This window comes from Gambusia affinis, linkage group LG23, assembly GCF_019740435.1.
Source record: "Gambusia affinis linkage group LG23, SWU_Gaff_1.0, whole genome shotgun sequence".
Classification (NCBI taxonomy): domain Eukaryota; kingdom Metazoa; phylum Chordata; class Actinopteri; order Cyprinodontiformes; family Poeciliidae; genus Gambusia; species Gambusia affinis.
Genome location: NC_057890.1, coordinates 13,287,362 through 13,307,619, shown reverse-complemented (window position 1 = coordinate 13,307,619; position 20,258 = coordinate 13,287,362). Strand labels below are relative to the sequence as shown.

At 37.7% G+C, this 20,258-nt stretch overlaps 1 protein-coding gene across 5 annotated transcripts in view; it reads left to right on the top strand.

The window, feature by feature from the left end:
* Nucleotides 1-20,258, top strand: part of anks1b (ankyrin repeat and sterile alpha motif domain containing 1B) — a 184,575-nt gene that overhangs the window by 140,823 nt on the left and 23,494 nt on the right. For all 5 annotated transcript variants that reach the window (XM_044107729.1, XM_044107728.1, XM_044107731.1 and 2 more), the window contains 2 exons: nucleotides 3,803-3,901; nucleotides 5,834-5,986. In XM_044107729.1, the coding sequence (XP_043963664.1) occupies nucleotides 3,803-3,901; nucleotides 5,834-5,986 (252 nt within the window). The remainder of the gene's footprint in view (nucleotides 1-3,802; nucleotides 3,902-5,833; nucleotides 5,987-20,258) is intronic.

Genomic DNA, 20,258 nt, shown 5'->3' with positions numbered 1-20,258 from the left:
GACCTAAAATTAGAAAAAAGTAGAAGGAAAATCTGATCTAGCAGCATTTTTTTCCACTCCTGAGAACTACTCTAGGAATGGACGGAGCTAATGTAAAGACAGAGGAGCAAAGTGGACAAAATAGGTTTGATAAAGAAAGGAAACCTCCAGGATCTTCATCTCTCCGCATCAGGACCCCAGTAGGGAGCAATTAGTCAAGCCTTTGAAGATCCACACTCCACCGCAGCATCCCGGTCTACAACAATTTACTCTGCTCTCGCTCCGAGAGTCATTACTCTGCTGTGAAGTTGTAGCTCGGTGATTCCACCTCTATTAATCAGCCTGGGAGCTGATCTGTGAGCTGCTCTCCTCTGACAGAAGAGCCGGCGCAATAAGTTCAGCTGTTGCCGTTGGTTACTTAGTTCGGTTTCAGACTAGAAGAGCCCTGGAGATAAATTTAGATTAATTTTTTTCCCTGAGAACATGCCTTGGCTTTAAGGGATCATCAATGTGTGCAAATGCTTTAAACCGTCAGCAGAAAAGTTTCAGATGACTGTCTAATGTCGCAGTGAGGTGAAATAAAACAGTAACGTCGCACGGAAAGTTTTTGAAAAGTTTCCACCTCTTCATTACTCTCTATAAGATTAAAACAAAAACTATTCTTTCTACTAGTCCAGCAAATGGTTGGTTCAAAAAGTAGTGTCAGGTATTTGGTGTAAAACGTGTGGCTTAGTGGTAGAAAAACAGGAAAAATACTGATTTTTAATTAGATAATTTGGTTTTCTGTTTGCTTCAGAAGACCAAATTCACAGAATTTCCCATTTTGGGACCAAATCACTGCTTTTTACATTTTTTTTTGTTGCAGAAACAAGTGGCGCTGTGATCCATCTCTTTATCCAGAATATTACTACTGTTTCTACTACAAGTAGCATCAGATGACTGTTTCTGGAAGTAACTATTTAAAAATACCACAGTATTTTTAAATAGTTAGATTTACATTTAAACACATATACTCCAAACTTTGTATTTTTTTGTAATGGTAAAATCTTAAAACATTCATATATATATTGAACTGTTGAAATGCTAAACCACAATTTGCATGAGAATCGTCTCTCTTTTCTTAGGTAGAAATATAAGTTGTATATTCTGATTGTTGTGTTGTTTCTTTGGTGATGTTTACATCGACATCATCCTTGTCTAAATGATCTTTATTCCACATATACGGCTTGCAGTCTCCTGATGTAACTTCAGAGTTTTGTTCGTTCCTTTTTGACCTTTTTGATTTTACACTAAAAGAGTCCAAACTTCTGCTCTCAAATATTTTATAAATTTTTCTATTCCTATATGCCACAGCCAGATGGTGTTGTCTGTTTCCTTGATGTTGAAAGCTTGACAAACTGTGCAGGTCTTGTTAAAGTAAACATGCAGCATTTACAGTTCTGCTCAGATGTTTACATGCACTCAGAATGTAAAGTTGCTGAAATTTCACATGCTAAATATCTATCAACAACTATTTTTTTCCATTAAATTGTTCATCTTTTGTGTGAAGTAGTCCATTGTTTTTACTACCGTTCTTTATCTTTGTGTTTCAAACAGTTTTAGATGTGCACTTTGGATCATTGTCCTGCTGGATCACCAAGTTGTCTAAGATTTAATAATCACATTAGTATAATCGTCATTTTGGCCATTTTAATAAACCATCAAAAGTCAAAGATTTCTGAAAATGCCTGAGATTTAGAGTGACCTGTTTATTTCAAAAGTAAACTTTAAGTGTATTTACTTTAAATGTTTTCAATGATTTTTGAAGTCAGATCTAATCATTGCATCCCTGACCAGTATGCAGACAGTTTAAGTTACTGGTGGGTGGCTCTTCATTCCCCTCAGGCTGCTCTCCGTTCCTCCCTGGATTTGTCTCTCAATCATCAACGTCCTTTTTCCTGATGATGTTTCTTTGCCAGAGTTGTCTGTTCTGAATCCTGTAATTACGTGTGTGAACTCCTCTCTGCCTGTCCAGAGGGGGCAGGACTGATGGCTCTCTCATGGCTTCCTGCTGGAGTAATTAAAGGTGAACGCTGCAGGAGACCCAAACAGGCTCTGGTGTTAGTCTGATTTAAATATCACATCAAATGTACCATCATTCATTGTAATCTGGTTTATTTGGAGCCATACTGTCTCAGAAAAGTGGACTTTAATGTTTTGCTTTTTTGATAGCTGATGTTAATGTTGTTTAATGTGCTAAGTTTAAAGTTATTCTGGAACAGGGATGTCCTGTTGATGCAGATAAATAAAACTATTACTAACAAATGAATATTTTCTGTAACGGCATATATTGAGTATAACATAAAGTATTTTGTTTTCTCTTTAATTTCATAGTTGATAGAACAGCATCTATCCACTGACATCTACTTAAAAACTAGAGAACTCAAATCTGCTTTTGCTTAATTTATTGAACCAGCAAGGTTTGTAAAGAGCTTATTGCTGAGAATAAACTGAATGATTTTCTTTTAATAATGTGAAAAACTCTTAATGTTTTGGATCTACGTATTTGTTTAATTGAATAAGCAGTGAAAAAATTACATTTATTTGTTTTTTTTTTTTTTTTTTTTTGGCTTATATGACAAAGAGTTTGAACACCACTTTCTGCACAAATAAGAATTGAACATAGCAAAATAAATTTCATTATTTTGTAATATATTGGACCTGTTTCTTGTGAAAAGTGTGACTTTGAAGTAGTTCTTGTAGTGGTTCTGATTAGGTTTTAAGTATTGCTTCATAAATTCATGTGTTCATTTTTGAAAAGTGTTATTACAAAAACCTAAATGGAGTTACAGCTTGATGATCTGGTATAGAACTTATAAGTAGGATTGATTGATTAACCTTTTACGGTAATCCATACGTTTATGCAGCAGAAACGTTTCTTTTTTTCTTTCCGAAGTTATTCATGCTCATGCAGAGTGGATAGATGTTAATATTAATTATGCTAATCAGAGTTGGATTTAAGTCTGTACTTTTACTAGACAATTTTTACCGATTGATAGACTTTGTTATAAACCTTTGATAAAAGGCCACCAGAGGTTTTTAGCTACAAACCTGTTGCTTCGTTTTTACCAGATGTGCACATAATGGCTCATCAACAGATGTTTTTTTCCCAACCAGACAGGTGGGGATCTGCCTCACCTGTCTGCTGTGCTTCTTGGTTTTTATGGTGCTGTTTGTTCATTTTCCATAACAAACCTTTCACATAACAGCTGGATTTTTTCTGAGATTAAAATACACACAGCCTGACTCTTCACTGATTCTATCTTCTGAATGTAATTACTTTCTGAATATGATTTACCATGACCTCCTGGTGACGGAGTTACACCAGAAATCCATCACTGCCTCCTGACAAGTTCTTCAGCACAACTATGAGATGTTTATTGAGTCGGTTGTAGTAATAAAATACAAGATGTTAACTCCGATATGTTTCAGAGTTAACATCTTGTATTTTATTACTACAACCCATGTTCTACAGGAATCGGCTTTTGACCACCACTTGATAATTTAATTAAGTAAAAGCTGTTAAAGTGAAATAAAAATATCATTTAAATGTACAGTTAGGAAATCAGCTAAAAATAATTTTGCAGAGACAGTTTAACCTGTACAGTTTAATAAAAATATGGGTTACCCAAAAACCAAAACAGCAGCTGGTGTCTGTTTTATTTTGGATATGTTTAGGCATAAATAAAGCTATTTTGGTTTCATTTTGCCAGATAACCGTTACGAGGATCAAGTGGTCAGTTGCAGTGACAGTAACATTTTTTAATTTGTTTTTGTCTTACAGGGAAGTAATGTGGTGGAGGACCAAGACCTGCTGGAAATAGGGATCCTGAACTCTGCCCACAGACAGCGCCTCCTGCAGGCCATTCGGCTGCTGCCCAGGGTCAGTTTAACTCATATTTAACTCAAAATGTCATGACAGCATCGTGGTCCATCCTGAAAGTTAGTTTTTATTTTCAAGTTTCTTCTTTGTTCCCATTCATTGGTGGTATTCTTTTATCCGTTCTTCAACCTGACCCACCATGCTGTATCTCCAAAACATGGAGGTCCAAACTATTAACTTGCAGGAGGTGATGCTAATATTTTACTACCTGATATCACAGTACATGTTCACATCAGTAGGAGAGATGGTGCACATAGTGTTATTCATGATCTTTGCATTAAAGCTAAAATTTCTGAAAAAAAATAATTACTTAGATTTATCTTTTGCTGCATTGACAACCTACGTAAATCCACATTAATACAAAAATCCAAAAATGGGGATTTTACTGCTTTTTTTGGCTTTTGGAAACCTTAAGCTAAAGATTTGAGGTTCTGAAACTGGTTTTCTTTCTTTCACGTTTTAGCGAACAAAATAAAGTAATTAGACGGCGATAATCTGTTTCTGTTAGGCAATGGTTCTTCACTGGTCTGTTTACTGGACCCACAATCACCGCTTAATGATGATAATATTAATATTATTATAATTAACTCAATATCTTGTTAATACCAAGTAATACATATTGCACACATCCTGTGGTCATATTTAGTGGTGAGATTTGTGTTTTTGTTGCTAAAATAAATTGCAATTGCAAAATGAATTTAGGCGGTAAGAAGTTAATGAAGGTAAGACAAAGTCACCAGCAGGTGGCGACACTAGAATGGAAATATTCCCTTTACACAGTAAGCTGCTTATTAATTCAGACCCAAAAATTTTTGAAACATCAGCCTTTTTATGACTGTTTCAAAAGTTTTATTCATAATCATGACATGAAGAAATCCAACCACTGAGCATGAATTAAAAAAACGACTCAGAGAATGTATCTCTAGCTAAATAGCCTCTCACTATTCAGACAAAATCTAATAAACTGAGTCTGGAATTGAATGCATTGTTGTTGCTGTAGACCAAAAATAATGTCGTTACTGCAATAAATGAGCACAGTCACATACAAAGGAGGAAAGAGGAGTTGAAGGAGTCTGAAGTGAGAGATAAACTTAGATCTCCAGTCAGCATTTTCTCTCCTCTCAGTCACACTAAACTTTTCCAAACAGCACCGAAGATGAAACCTTTTAACTCGGGAGACATGCAGTCGCACACATCCTGAACGCGAGGTAGAGGTTGTGAGAAGCTTATTTGAAGCACAACAAACTCTGGGGCTGTTTGGGCTGTCAAAATAAAGGTGAATGAATTATTAATTATCCGTTCCACTCCAAGTTTTTCCCTCTACACGGTAACCCCCTGCTGTTACTGTCACATTCAGACCTGTATCAAAAGTAAAGCTTGTTTACTTGGTTTTACTATAAAAATATAGTCGCACTCACAGACTTCTTGTGTTTGCCTGGTGGCTGTTTGTAGCACAAAGCAGAAAAGGATTCGTTTTTAAAAGAATATTCTGCACAGAATAAATATGCAAACATGACGGATTATTATCTTTAAGCAGCAGAATTTCCTTTTTCATTAAATCTAAGGTAAAATTAACAGAATAACATGTCTAGTCACAATTCAATTATCTTTGCTTTTATTTTACTGCAGATGCTCATGCGCAGTTTGTTCAGTTTTTCATGTATATATATATATATATATATATATATATATATATATAGAAGAGGCTTGATGGGAGTTTTATTCATGTTTTATTTTATTTTTTACTAAAACTGACTGTCATAAATTGTTTTCATCAGAATATTTTAAATTGAGCGTATTGGCGTTTGTATTCAGCTGCTAAATACAAACAATGATGCTGAAATTCACCCATCACCTAAAAAATATCTTATAAAATCTTTGACACGGCTTTAGAAAGGTTGTTTTCCTCCCTAAAATGTGATCTGTGTTCAGGTGCGACCGGTCGGCTACGATGGCAACAACCCCACGTCAGTGGCCGAGTGGCTGGAGTCTCTGGAGCTCGGCGACTACACAAAGTCTTTCCTCGTCAACGGCTACACGTCCATGGAGCTGGTCAAAAAGATCTGGGAGATTGAGCTGATCAATGTGAGTGTCATATTGGGCTTTTATAGGAAAAGGGCATAAGAACAGTAGTTAATCTGCACTCACGGTTCTGCTGCATCAACAAAAATTAACCCAAAACTGTAAATAATCCAAAATAAAGCAAAGGCGCTGGGTTTTTCAGTGATATAAAAGCTGCAAACCTCAGCTTTAACAGGAATAAAGATTTACCAGAAGCTTGCATGCACTTAACATAGGCCTCAGCCTGTTATATGAACAGGTGGAATGATAAAAATACAATATATAAAACTGGAATTTAATGGAAACAAATGGATTTATTATGGATTTCTCTACTTCAGAGATCAAGGTGTGCACAGAGACCTAAATGTGACTTGAGGAGCTCTTAATCACTGACTTAGTTTACAAACTTTAACAAACCTTTAGCATCATTCCAGTTGGATATTTTCCCGATCTTCGTATCAGAAATTGTAGTGCTGACTGGTTTTCTGACACAAACATGGTTTTTCAGCATCGTGGACAAAGGTTTAACAGTTTTGCGGTCGGCTTTGTGTCAGTGGAGCAGGAAATAATCTATAGGAATGCCCGCAGTGGTCAAAAGGGTCAAAAAGGGGAAATTAATCGAAGTAGAACTACTTAATAAGGTGTTTTAATATACCCAGTATGTAGAGTAAAGCTGTCCTGTTGAACTGCAGCCACCTGGAGGAACTTGTAGGCACAGTGGATCTTTGTGCCTCCAAATTATTCGCACCAAGAGGACTGTAATGTTAGTTTCTGCTGTAGCGCTAAAACGGTTTCCACTGTGCGTATCAATGCACATGAAGGCATATTTGGTGTTTGAACTATTAAAATATGTAGTTAAAGCATTTTTCAAGAAGAAGTTGATGATTTCAGTGGCTGTGGACGCTGAAACCCGTGAACATACTGCAGTACCGCTTCGTCATTGTTCCACTCTCCACAGCCACTGGCAGAGAAACTGCCCATTAACATAATGCTGCCGCCACCATGTTTGGTAGTGGATTCTTAAGCTTCATTATTTCAATCTTTCTCTCACCTGATGAGAAAACTCGACTTGTTGCACATTTTTACTAGGATGCTGTGCAGGAGGACCAAATGCAGAATCACAGTCTTCAGCTCGTCTCATGCAAAATGTGAACTCCTGAGTCCTAACATATAAAATATAAACCCATCAACAATGATTTCTATTTATATTGCTTGAACCAAAATTGCGTTATACACTTTTGTGCAGCAAAGTTTTATTCTTTACTATTTTCTTGCATTAAATGCTGATATTCTTTTGTTCACTTCAGATGTTTATCAATCTTTTTCATAAAAGTTCAGATAAAGTCTTTCACCTTGGCAACAGGGTGAATTTGTGTCCTGTAGTTGATAAACTGTCCGTCGGTGTAAGTCCCTGTTGGCTTTCGTTAACCTGAGCTGATGTGAAGATTACCTGAACGCCCACTGGGCTTTTCTCATTACTGGGCTGTGTGTGCTGACGACGCAGACGGAGTGTGTGCGCTGTTGCTGTTCTGGTTCTGTGGCGTTTTCCTGCTGCATCGTTAACCTCGCTCCTTTTGTGAACGTTAGCACGCCTGCTGATAGCGACGCTTGTCGCCTGAGTTCTGATGATGCAGTCGCCGTTTGTTATTCAGTTTTGACGACGCAAAATCTCCACTGAAGCTGTGACTTAAAGCGATTTGATCCCGTCTGACTGATGGGGGCTTTTGATGCCGACTGTTTAACCAAATCATGCTCGATTGCAGGAGGCCGCCTGTTCGGCTGATTTGACTGGGAGAGATGGAAAGCAGAGAGAAGTGGTGTTTTGTTTTTTTTCTCCTTCCCAGCAGTGGATAAAGTGATGAGCGATCAGCTGGAGGAGGTAGAGAGGGAGTTATATAAGCATGTGGGATGCAAGATGTTTCATCAAACTGGGGATACCGCCCACTCACTGCGCTGCTGCTGCTGTTTCTGCTCCTCTGAATGTGACATAGGAAATGTGTTAATACATCCTCATGTTTACATGATGACAATCTCCTTCCTTAAACATGAAATCAACTCCACATCGGACACGCTTGAGCTGTAAACTCTGTATGCACTGTTTTATATCAATGTTGTAAAATAGGATCGCATCTGTGTTGGTTTGTTGTGTTGGTGTTCTGCAGCTAGGGGGCGCACAAGTATGCAGCAGGGAGTGAAGAAAAGTCTGAATCTGCAGTTTTGAAATCGATTTTAGGCTAAAATGTTTTCACAATGAAAAGAAAGTTTTGTGTTGCATCACAAATCAGATCATTTTAACTAACTTCTTTGTCATCACCTTCCCAAAATAATAGCCTTAGTCTTTTTTTTTCCCCTCCTAGGGAAAAAAAAAAACGTAGGATATTATTTTAATAAGGTGACGATATTTTGTGTTGCATCCCTATAATATCTTAGAATAACATGATTTGGATATTAGAAAAACAATTTTGACATTTGTCTTGTAAAAATGACAGAGCTTTAGAATTTTCAGCCATTATTTAGTCCTTTATGGACAAATGGATGAATGAATGGATGGACAGATAAATGGCTAGATGGACAGACAGGGAGGAACACCACTTTTAAACAAAGAGTGGGGATGAAAATAAATTTATTTACTCCCTCTAGTTTCTTTTTTCACCAAACCCCAAAACCTTGAAAATACCAAAATCAAATTCTAGACTTTTCCAGAGGAACCCTGTAGTTGTTTTTACATTGTGTGTAAAGGTCTGTGGGAATAATTTGAGAAATGTTCTTGATTTAAAAGATGCATTTAGTTTTCTAATTTAGGATGCCCCTTTTGCATTTTGCGTCGTTTCTTGACTTGACTTGTAAAGATCAACACAAATCTGGCTCATTTGAATAACGCGTCCTCTGATCTCTCCCATTTTAGACAAAAAAAAAAAAGTTGTCTGTTTTATTCCCCAGAAAACAGAAAGACAATGATTAGTCAGATAATCTTAAAAGAAATGTTCAGTTTCGAGAATAAGAGAAGAATCCAGAATTAAACGTGTTGACAGTGAGATGGTAGGACATTATAAACAGGAAATTTTCCATCAGAAAGAGACTCTTTCCTCCAGCTTTGTTTGCAGCCCACTCTTTAATCTATCCTCGTCTAAGTGGACTCATCACTGCATTAAAAATAGTCTGTCTCCAGGCTACCACACAGTTCAGCACAGAGAAGATAAAGCTTCTAGTTCTTAAGGCATTTTAAGGAACTCTTACTTAACTAAAAGTTTATTGCAGAATTTTAAGCTAAATATCACAAAAAACCTACAAATGATCACCCATATGTACTGCATATTTAGTTTTTTTTAGGACATCAGAATGCTCTATTCCTGCTGATTTTCAGTGAGTGCGTATGAATGCACAATGTAACTGGAGGAGTCTGTGGGGTCATGGGGAGGTCACCGCTCTACCTGAAGGAGATGCTGCAGAGAGATGTTGGCAGGACACAAGATGAGATCAAAAAAAAAAAAAACATTTAAGAAATTGTTAAATTTCTTAAATGAAATTGTTAAATTTCATTTAAGAATAAATCTGAAAAGTGAATTTATCTCCTGGTTTTATGTAATTGCTTGGGGCAACAGATGCGGCTGCGTGCACAGAGACAAGAGATGGAGCTGCGACACAGCTCAGTGTGTGTCCTGGTGACTGGGCACATATGTGCAGCCCTGCAGTTTGGGGGATTAGATTTAAAATATTGCCTGATCCCACACACACTCAGACAACACACTGCAGAGGGAGACGGTGCACACACACACACACACACACACCTCTCACCTTTGGATTACCAATCATCTACAGGCTGACCTCACAGCCGAAGGATTACTGTTGGGATCTTAATGCCTCCACTGATTGTTGAAATTTATTTGAAAAGATTTCTGAAAATGCTTGGAAATACAAAGTAAGGATAAACTTCAAATTTTTTACAAAGCTCATAAAGTATTTGTCACATTTATAATGTGACAAATATAAATTTGTCACATTATATAGTATAGTCAAAAAGATGTATAGTCATCTTTTTGACTATACATTTATTACTGCATACAGTACAAGTACAAATAAATTTAAGTCAGTTGATAACCAGGCTCTAATTAAGACATTAGCTATCCCCCCTCGTCAATGCTAAACGATTTAAAATAATGTTATTTTGAAAAGGCAGCTCTTTATTGCTTATTTCCCAGCTGCTTATTTCCAGGACGAACAGACAAACCCAGTTTGATTTCACTCTCAAGGCAACATTTTGACCTTAAATAAGACATGTAATGCAGTTAAATTCTACTGAAAAATTAATCGCTCAGATAGTTTTTTCTTTTGTGTTTTTTTTTTTTTTTTTTTTTTTTTTTTGCAGGACTAATTAGGCAAATTTGAATCTGAATACTAAAAGTAAATTAACGGTGATTTTATTTCAGCTCAATAATGTTGGATAAATATGTGAAAGTGAGAAAAGCTTTGGATGATCTTTTTTACTTTTTAATTCTCTGTTTGGAGGCTCATTGTGATTTCGGGATGTTTTGTATTCACTGTACATAAATATGGCAGGACTTTCCTCTAAATGCGTGCAGACATGATACTTCATTTAACTGTGGGCAAGCGGAGTGAGCCCTGGGATGCTTCTGTTCAGTGGAGCTATTTTAGGAGTAGATCTGCCTTTGTGTCTTGTTTCAGAATTGGGGCATGCAAACGCAGGTTTGCTCACATTTAGCTCCAAAAAATACTTAAATTTGGCACTAGAGCACGAGAAAAATGTGTCTGCAAAGAGACACCTCGAAGCACTCTTTACAGGGTCAGATAATGTAATTAAAAGCTGTTAATGTAATATTAATTTACATGTTAGATTAGAATTAATCTGTTCAAGAGTTAGACGTGCTTAACATGTTACCTAAACTATAGTTTTGTCTGTTTATTTGCATATGAAATCTAATTTAATAGCAAAAGACAAGAACATAACTGTCGGAACATTTAAGTTCAAATTTTTTTTTTCCACAACTTGAAACAGACACCAAGTAACAAGGCGACAGTAGCATTATGTCGAGTTTGATTCTTGTTCGAAAATAATAGAAGAAATAGATGGAATAACTTAGAATCTATAAAGAAAACTCCCTGAAAATGATTATTAAGTTTCTGTTAATAATACATAAATAATTAGAATTGAATTAGTTGCTTAGATTTGGATTTTTGTGCCCTTTGTTTAAATTTAGTGAATTATACCCTACTGGATCAGAAAATTTCATTTCAGATATGAACCAAAATGATTTATGAGCTGCATGGCTTGAAACCACAGTGGATATCAAATTCATTAAACCGAAAAATATTTGGTAATCAGAGCAAAATGAAAACTTATTTTTTTCTTGCTTAGATATTGAAAAATATTTTTTTACTGTTTGGAGGTGGTTTGAGTTTTTATTCTTTAAACTAATTTTATCCTATTTTTACATATAAGTAGTTTAAGCAAAACACCACCGTGAACAAATCTCCAGATTGGTTGTCTTGAGAATGATTTACTCTTTTTTTTTTCTACATCTTTTGATGTAAGCCTGTAAAATCTCCAATTTCCTCCAAGTAAATCCCAAATATATTTACATTTATTAGAATAATATATAAAAGTGACCATAGATTAATCTACAGATATCTTTTCTCTCTGGTGCTTTTGCATATTTATTATCTTGCAGTGCAGCAGGGCTCATGCACGTTGCGTAGCAATCCACACGATGGCGCTGCTGCCTCTCTCTTTCAGCCCAGACTTAGTTTGGAGGCGAGAAAGCAGAAAACGGCTCCATCAGGGATCCAAATTGCTCTCATTTAAAGGAGGTCCTCTGAGAAGCAGAAGTGAGGCAATTACAAATGGATTTCATTTCGGAAAGATGCTTTCATGGTGAAGTGCAGATAGTTTGAGGCCCTGTAGGAGCCGTTCCCCTGACGTTTTTCAGACGACTGCATCCTGGTATCGGAGAAGAAGTCTGCAATTGTCTGCTGTGTCCTCAGTTACCTGTGTAGCGTTAAAACATGGCTTCTCTAAGCACCGATTAGAAGTCTTTCTTGTGTTTAACCAACATTATCAGTCATTTTATGACTTTGTGAAATATGTCTTATTTAGGTAACGGAATACGAATAAACACTTTTGGAATGAAATATTCACTCAACTTTCTGCTTTGTGCCATTTTGAGTCATAAGATCACAGGTAATGTTATTTGGTTTTTATTAGACTGAAAAATCTAATTTGTATATATTTCCTTACAAAAGGTTTAGAGTTGCTCTACTTTCTATTGATCCACATTAATAATTCCAGAACGTGTAAAAGCCTTTCAGCCATCAGATTGGCAGTGCGCAGCAACATGTGGGAGAAAAGGTGTTTTTTTTTTGTTTGTTTTTTTTTTTTTTTTCACGTTTTGGTAAAAAGATTTTAAATGTTGCAAACGCTGACTGATCTCTCTTGGAGTTTTCAAACAAGACACAGATTTATTAGTCCAATTTTATAGTTCAGCACACTGAACAACTCATCAGAGGAGAATATTATAGGTATGGTTTATTTTTTTTCTTTTGCTATTTTTGGTAAAGTTGTTTTTTGTTTAATTTTTTTTCCCCACTAGGGGGTCTTTTGTGGGCTCTAGTGTCCCTTATATGACAGTTGGCTGACATGAAAGGGGGAAGTAGCGGAGGGAAGACATGCAGCAAATGTGTGCCGGGTCAGGGAATCGAACCCGCGACGGCCGGGTTCGAACGTGGGTCGTGGGATAGAACGTGGGTCGTTCTATCCCCTACGCCACCACAGCACGCCCCTTTGGTAAAGAAGTTGAGCAAAGATTTTCCTCCTTCATGCCTTCCTCTAGCTTATGAAGGCTTGTGAGTGTGTTCGAACTTGTACCTGCATTCCCGTCTTTCATTAAACCCCTTTAACGTCAGGAAGTGAAAGAAAATACTTCAATGTGTCTGGAGAAAAAAGGTTTCTGAGCAACCAATCCTCAGTTTGTTTTCTGTACAAGTTATCCAAATCAAAACTGAAAAGCAGAGTTCAAGGGTTTTTTTTTCTAACATCGTTTGTACTTCGTTGCCATGGCAGCTACTAGTTACCATAGAGACGGTGCAATTGGTATAAGTAATCTAAAACCTGTTTGTGTGTACGTGCATAGGGTTGTGTTTTCTTGACAAGATTCCAGATCTTCTGTATGTGAGATTTCTTTGCCTATCGCCTTCTCTATCGCCTCTCCAAATGGACAGATTGTCTCACATCCCATCACCAGATGGTTGGACACCACAGGATCATATACCTCATATCTCCCCACACCTATATGCATCCAGAACTTCTGCTGGTTCAGCTTAGTGCGCCCACATTTCCCCCAACAATGATGATCATCTATCAGTGTGTTCAAACTTGCAGTGATGCCTCTTTTCAGCAGAGGAGCCAGATGTAGATTGCGTTGACCTTTATGTGGGAAGATTCGCCTCAGGACTGGAGTGTGTATTTCCTGTTGTGTCGCTCTCTGAATGGTGGATCATGTGGGAGGTATCAGGAGAGAATGTGTGTGACCCCATAGGCAAACTTTTAACCAGTGTTTCTGTCTAGAGGTGGGCTGTGGGGTCATTCTGACTCCAGTTGCACGAATCGAGTAAACACTCTGCACAAAACCTTTTCCTATTTCACAACAAGAATATTGGCACAAAAATGCAGAATTATCCACATTTTGCAGCAATTTTACAGTGAGAAAAAACAATGAATATCTAAAAATCAGCTGTTTGATGTATCCAAGTAGAGTTTTTGGGTGATTCTGCCATTTTCCCCCCTGAAAGCTTACCTTTCTACGTGTCGTCAGCAGACTGTGATTGTTGACCAAACAGCTTAACGATTAAGTCAATTACACCAAATTAAAAGCAAGCCACAGTATTTTTGCAACGGTAAAAGGCTGCAGACTCTAAATTATGTGAAGCAGTGACGTTCCATGGACTCTTCCAGTTCCTGAAGGAACAATAATCAGGTCAGTACCTTTTAAATGTAGTTAGTTTGGTTCAGTTTAGAGAAAAGTGGGCAACTCCTGTTCTCAATGACACATGCAAAACTTCTTTATCTTGTCTCCTAGTTCTGTAAAAGGATTTCCAATCCAATATGGCCGCATTTCCTTTAAAATGTGTTGAAAGTTGCAGGAATAAACAGTTCCCTTTTCATGAATCGGCGTCCTATTGACACATGATCCTTCAGTGTTTGCATCGATAAAATGCAGATAAATACATTATTGTCTTGTATTAGTTTTTTCACTTGCAACTGGTACACATTATTTGGATGTCAGTGTTTTCAAAAATCCAAGTTTCAACTTTCAAATCAGCTAGAAAGCAAAAATCAAGTTTTACCAATTGGAGAAAAATACATTGGTCATTGGTTCACCACTTCTTTGTGAACTGCACTATTTTCAATGTGCAGATTTGAGATAATGTTTAAAACTGATAACTGTTGTAAGTATACTTTTAGATGAAGCGCACAAACTTCTCATGTTTGAACAGTAATCCAACTTCATAAATCTCTGCAAACAGTTGATTATTTACAAAGATATTTAAAGACAAGCTTGATGCCTTGTGCAAATGTAGATCAATAAACACAACATGTAAGATCCCTTATGAACTGCAGGGTTTTTGTTTTTATCAGTTAAAGTTTTGTCAGGTAAAATAGAAACGGACTCATGTTCTGTGTTTGGTTCAGTCTACTTGATCAGTTAAGTAGACCACTGAAAAGCCAGAAATAGCTGGCCGGACGTCAAGCTCGGTGGGTTGACTTCCATCTGATCTGACTCAGTTAACAAATACCCTTTGCATATAAAGTTTACTCATGCTTTGAATGAAGCATCACATTTCTTCTGGTGTTTACTTGATTCTGCAAATGTCAGGTTAAATAGATGTAGTACCCAAATAACCCAACCTTTAGAGAAAGAACTAGAAATCACATCGTCAGTAATTAAACTGTTCCTCTGATGTACGTAATAAAAGAATGCTGATGATAAGATAAAGTACTTTCAGCATTCTGAGCCATTTCCTGTCCATTGCCCCGACATGTCTGTAACTCAATCAAATAATAAAACCTAAGGTACTTAATGTACTGAAGTGTCATTAGGTAACACAATGCAACTCATTGTTTTAGTTGGAGAAAACATCATCTGTCACGATCGTGTTACAGAATAGTTTGGACATCAGCCTCAAAATCTCCGATTGGAGCAGAACATATAATTATGTTCTTTGCCTGTTAAAATTTGCGACATTTCAAACTAAAAGCCGATTTTTTTCCTTGTTTGTTGAGCATGACCTGACCATACAGTTTGGTTAAATTATCCTGGAGAGTGTATAGAATAATTTCAATAAGTCAGAAATAGTTTGACATTTTAAAATACAATTAAAAGGAAAGGTTGGTCAGAGATTGTATATTCAGTGCAGTAAAAAGTTTGTTTTAGTTTTTTATCACAGTTATCAACTGAATAGTAATATTAGACATCGATAAGCTTTGTAAAGACAAATTACAGTTTTCAAATTCTGGTTTTACTGGTCTAAAATGAGAAAAACTATTTGAACAAACTTTGTTCTGTGGGAAAAAAATTATTTATCCACTTGTTGATCCATAAATTAGCGGCAATTAACATGGAGAATCAGGAAACCACTGAAAAAAGACCTGAGTGACAACATGAAGTAGGCAAAACAGATGAGCATTACTTTGTAATGACCACCAGTTTCTAAGCTCATGACCCAAAAACCCATCAGTAAGTTCAGTTCTGAATACGTTGGCTGGTTTTGGATAGAGGGAATCATTTTAAGAAAGCATTTTATATTTTGTATGTGTTTCGTATTAAAGGTTTTATGATCTGACAAAATACATCTTCAGGGAGACGATTTCTTTTCTCCAGCTCCGTTGCGCCCCAGTGACATTTTTTTTTCTTCTTGAAAATCTTCATGACATGGTAGCAGCGCTGTTGGATTCTTTCAACTTGGGCAGCACACAAATCAGACGAGCTTCCACTCCTTGCGAGCACGAGCTTGTCTCAGTCAAAGCTCAGTGTCTCCATAGTGATGAGCTAGAGGAGGAAGTGGAGGAGGAGGGTGAACGTAAGCCTTGTAGAAACAGAGAGCGCGCGGAGAGGGATCGTGCGTGCAGCGGAGAGAGAAAGGCAGAGCTCAGGCAGAGACATGCAAGAGATGTAGCCCGGCTGCCGCAAGCTGAAGGAAGAGGAGGAGTTGTTGAGCTCTGGAGATCTGCAGAGAGGAGTGAGGGTGAGAGAAAGGGAGACAAAGCCGGCGGTGAGGAGGCGAGAAGTAAAGATAGGACAGCGTGGATAAGAGAGAAAAGAGAGAGGAGAAAATAAAGCGCTTGTCCTGCACAGCAACAAAGCAGTGGTCAGGAGGAAATAAGACGAAGGGAGTGAACTGCTGCTGCGTTTGGAAGGAGAAGAGGTAAGCTGTTTGGGACAAGATGGGGAAAGAGAGATAACGTATAGCTGTGAAACCCAGATACAGTTGATCCAGATACTGCTTGCAGTTGTTTTATGTATCTTTAATCTCTTTCTCCATTAAGGCTGAGATGATTACAGCACACTAAACTAGTCCAGGGCACTCAATCTCCACAGCTGACTGGGCTAATTTACTGTCTGTGCATGCAAGTGGTGGATCTGGACTTTAGTGCTCACTATACAGGATTTGCATTAAAGTGTCAAAGCGCAGATGAGGCTCTGGTGATCCAACAATTCATTTTTGCACAAGTTTGAGCTCTTTGTCTCCTGCTGGTAAATTCCTGGTCTTGATTTTCTACATTTTAGTAAAAATGTAGCTGAAGTGCCTCCTCGGTTATGCAATAGGCTCTCCTCATAGTGAGGAAGTCGTGCTGTTTCAGTAATAATTCTTTTAGTTCGTAGTCATGCATTATTTAGAGTGGCGGGCCACATTTTCGCATCTGAAAAATGTAATGTTCACGGGATTATTTGAACAGGGAAAAAAAAACAAATCTAGTTTAGCTTCAAACCAGCTGAAGACATAAAAAACATAGCAATCAGGTTAAATCTACCTTTTGGTCAATTATTTGTTCCCTAAGGGGTAGAATAATTGGTCTGTGTTGTAGTTTATCACCACTATGGTGGCTGAGGTAACAGACATTTTTAAAGAGATTTTTAATCGTTAAAGGGAAAAATCACCACAAGAAGTCAGAATTATGGCTTAAAGGCAGAGATTTAGCTCAGATTCTGCTATAAAACCAACAATTACATGAAGAATTTCACTTATTTCCAGCCTGCAGAAACTTGTTCTACAAAGTTATGAAAGTGAACAAAGTAACAGTCAGGTACCAACATAAAGGGAAGGATGAGTGAGATCCCAGCAGGAGGAAGGAAAGGAAAATAAACTATTTTTCTCTCATTGAGCAGTGAGATGAAGCAGATAATCATCCAGATTTTTACTTTGGATTCTGCTTGGTTAGTCTTACTCTGATTTTCTGTTTATCAGATCATTACTTTGTGATAGGAAAGCTCATAGAAAGCACTCAATGGGTGATTTTATGAGACGTTTTTGTTTTTTATGAGTAACAAGACAACCAGATATTCCGAATCTGATTTGTGATCACAGCCAGCCTCAGGAAACCGCTCTGATCTGGCCTCATTTAGACCCACTAAATTAGAAAAACTTTAAAAATATATTTGTTCTGCTCATATAAAGCGGCACACAATAATATTCATTACTTTTAGGCTGTTTCACATTTATAAATCACAAACTCCAATCTATTTTCAATCTATTTTATTATGAAAACAACACAAACTGGCTTAGTAGCGCTGCGATTTTCATTTTCTGGGTTCTGGGTTTTGTGTCTATCACACCACGTCAAAAAATGATTTTAAAAAAGCCTTATTTATTTTCAAACAAAAATCATCAGTTCGTGATTCCAAAACAGGAAATGTTTCTCTTACATCTTTTAGGTAAAGTGTGTTCATCCTCATACCATGATGCTACTTCCCCTTCATTTTGCCTGATGTGAGAATCCAACAGCAGAACTCTGTTAAAGTAAACAGCAGGTAGCTAATACAAAGCTAATCCTATTAGCATCTATCTTTACAGTGGCCCGTATGGCGGATATAAGCGTCATGCTATCTTGATTACGCACCTTTAACCTTTTCCAGGATAAAATATTGCATGTGCAGTAAGTTTCACGCTTTGCTGGCTCTGACTGTAAGCAGCTGCTGCGTGCTGCAGAACCAACACAATGTAAAAATCACCAACCTGGACTCTTCAATCTTAGCTGGTAGAAAATAGACCTACTGTCTACAAACTGACATTAAAACCTTAAATAAAAACGTGTTTAGTCCTTCATGAGTGGCTTTTCGTTTTGTGGAAAGACCAAAAGGTGGCCGAACTCTGGTGCCGCTGCTTTCTACTTTTCTGAATACACATGCACAGCTCGGTGCCCGAGGAGAGCTTTTTGTGCTTCTCTACAGTGTGAAGATTGGTTCCAGTGATGCTTTGAAGAATTTATTAACTCAGAGAAATATCTGAGACCATTCCCTCCCGTCTTACTGGGAATTCATGAGCCCCTCTGCGTACTGTAGAGTGTGTAAGCATTGAGATATCTAATTTCAGTCAAGATCCTGCAGCATTTGGCTGTGTTTGCACACACACATGCACACACGTGATCCGTTCTCCAAGTCATAGTTACAGTTCTCGTGCTATTAATGGAGATATATCTGTCTCCATGTAGGCAGACTTATTAACAGCCAGCTTTCATTGGCTGCCTCTGAAACGACCCGTCCCATTGGTTCCTGCTGCATATCATTTTTTAACACATTTATTCGTAACTCCCCTCTGGTTGCTAAGAAACCAGTCATCTCTAGTTTCTCATAAGCCACCGCCACAAGGAAGATGTGTGTGTGTGAACAGTAAACATGTATATTTAGTTAGTTTTCTTTGTGAGTGCCCCGTTAGCAGCAGCTGTGGTGGATTATCGGGCGAAGTGTGAACATCACTGTCATGAACTCAGCCGAGCCCAGCACTGCTTGCCTTCAGGGGGTTAGATGTTGTGTCTTGGAGCTGTCGGTGTCTGCAGTAACTCGTGAGTCCAGACAAATCGATACTAATCATTCCAGCCGAAAGCTCAGAGGAACAATAAGAAAAAGAACGAGCGGGAGGACGGCTGTGGTTCAGTATTTAGGGTCAGGAAAATGTCAGTGACTGGGGTGAAAAACGAGACGCGAGTCGTTTCTGTAAATGTAAATGTCTTTGCTAGTGCACAAACTTGAGCCAGCAAATTAGATCAGTGTGTTTATACAGAAAGAGGATCTTTTTACATAACATTTATGAACTAACATTTACTTTTATCCAGGTTGTAGAGAATTACATGGAGTTGAATCGCTACCACCTGAAATGATCAAACTCCAGTTTTCGAGTTTTTTTACATGCAGTTTAGAATTGCGTGTAACATTGATTTAGAATACACTTTTACATGTTTGTCTTGTAAAATTATATGTTTCCACCACGTTTTACTACTGTTGCGAGGAGCGCCCATATTGAAACTCAAAGTATGTAAGTCGTGACTGGAAGCAGTTGGAGTTTCTCCCAGTTTCCCCAGTGAAAAGTCCGACTTCAGAGGGCGTTCCAGTTGATTTTTTTCAACTAGGAAGTCTGAATTTCCCACTTCCAAGTACAACCGAAATACAGAAGACTTTCAATGGATGAATATTACACCATTAGTTTCCTCCGGTGTACCATTTCTCAGTTTGAACAGTTTAATCTGGCTGAAACCTACTCTAAAAGCGATGCTAGCGTTATTTTCTTTCAAGACAAGTCACCTTGGTGTATCTGAAGCCATGTAATCAGGTTCCAAGATTGCATTCAGACAGACCTGAGCTATTTACTGATCAATACTACCACTCAGTTGTCCTGTAATGCATTCTGACCAAGGCAATTAAAGTAAGCTTAGGCCAGTGATTCTTTGATCTGCAGGAATCAATGGAGGTATCTTCAGAAGTTTGAACCCCAATTGCTCCATTAGCATCAGATGCTGCAGGTATTGTTGATGTTGCAGTGAACTAAACCTTGAAGTCTTGCAAAGAGAATGTAAATGTAAAATCTAACAAAGATGTGGCAAAGGGGGCCAGACTTCATGGGTGAATGGTGCTGTGAAACCTCGTCTTTTTCCCAACTTTTTAGATTAACCAGATAACAAAAAAGACAATATTTGAATTGAACCAGGCAAATGAGGTGGTTTGAGGTCAAGGGAATCTGGACAGAGGTGAAGGGAGGCGTAAGGAAATAAAATATGAGGGTAATGAGATGG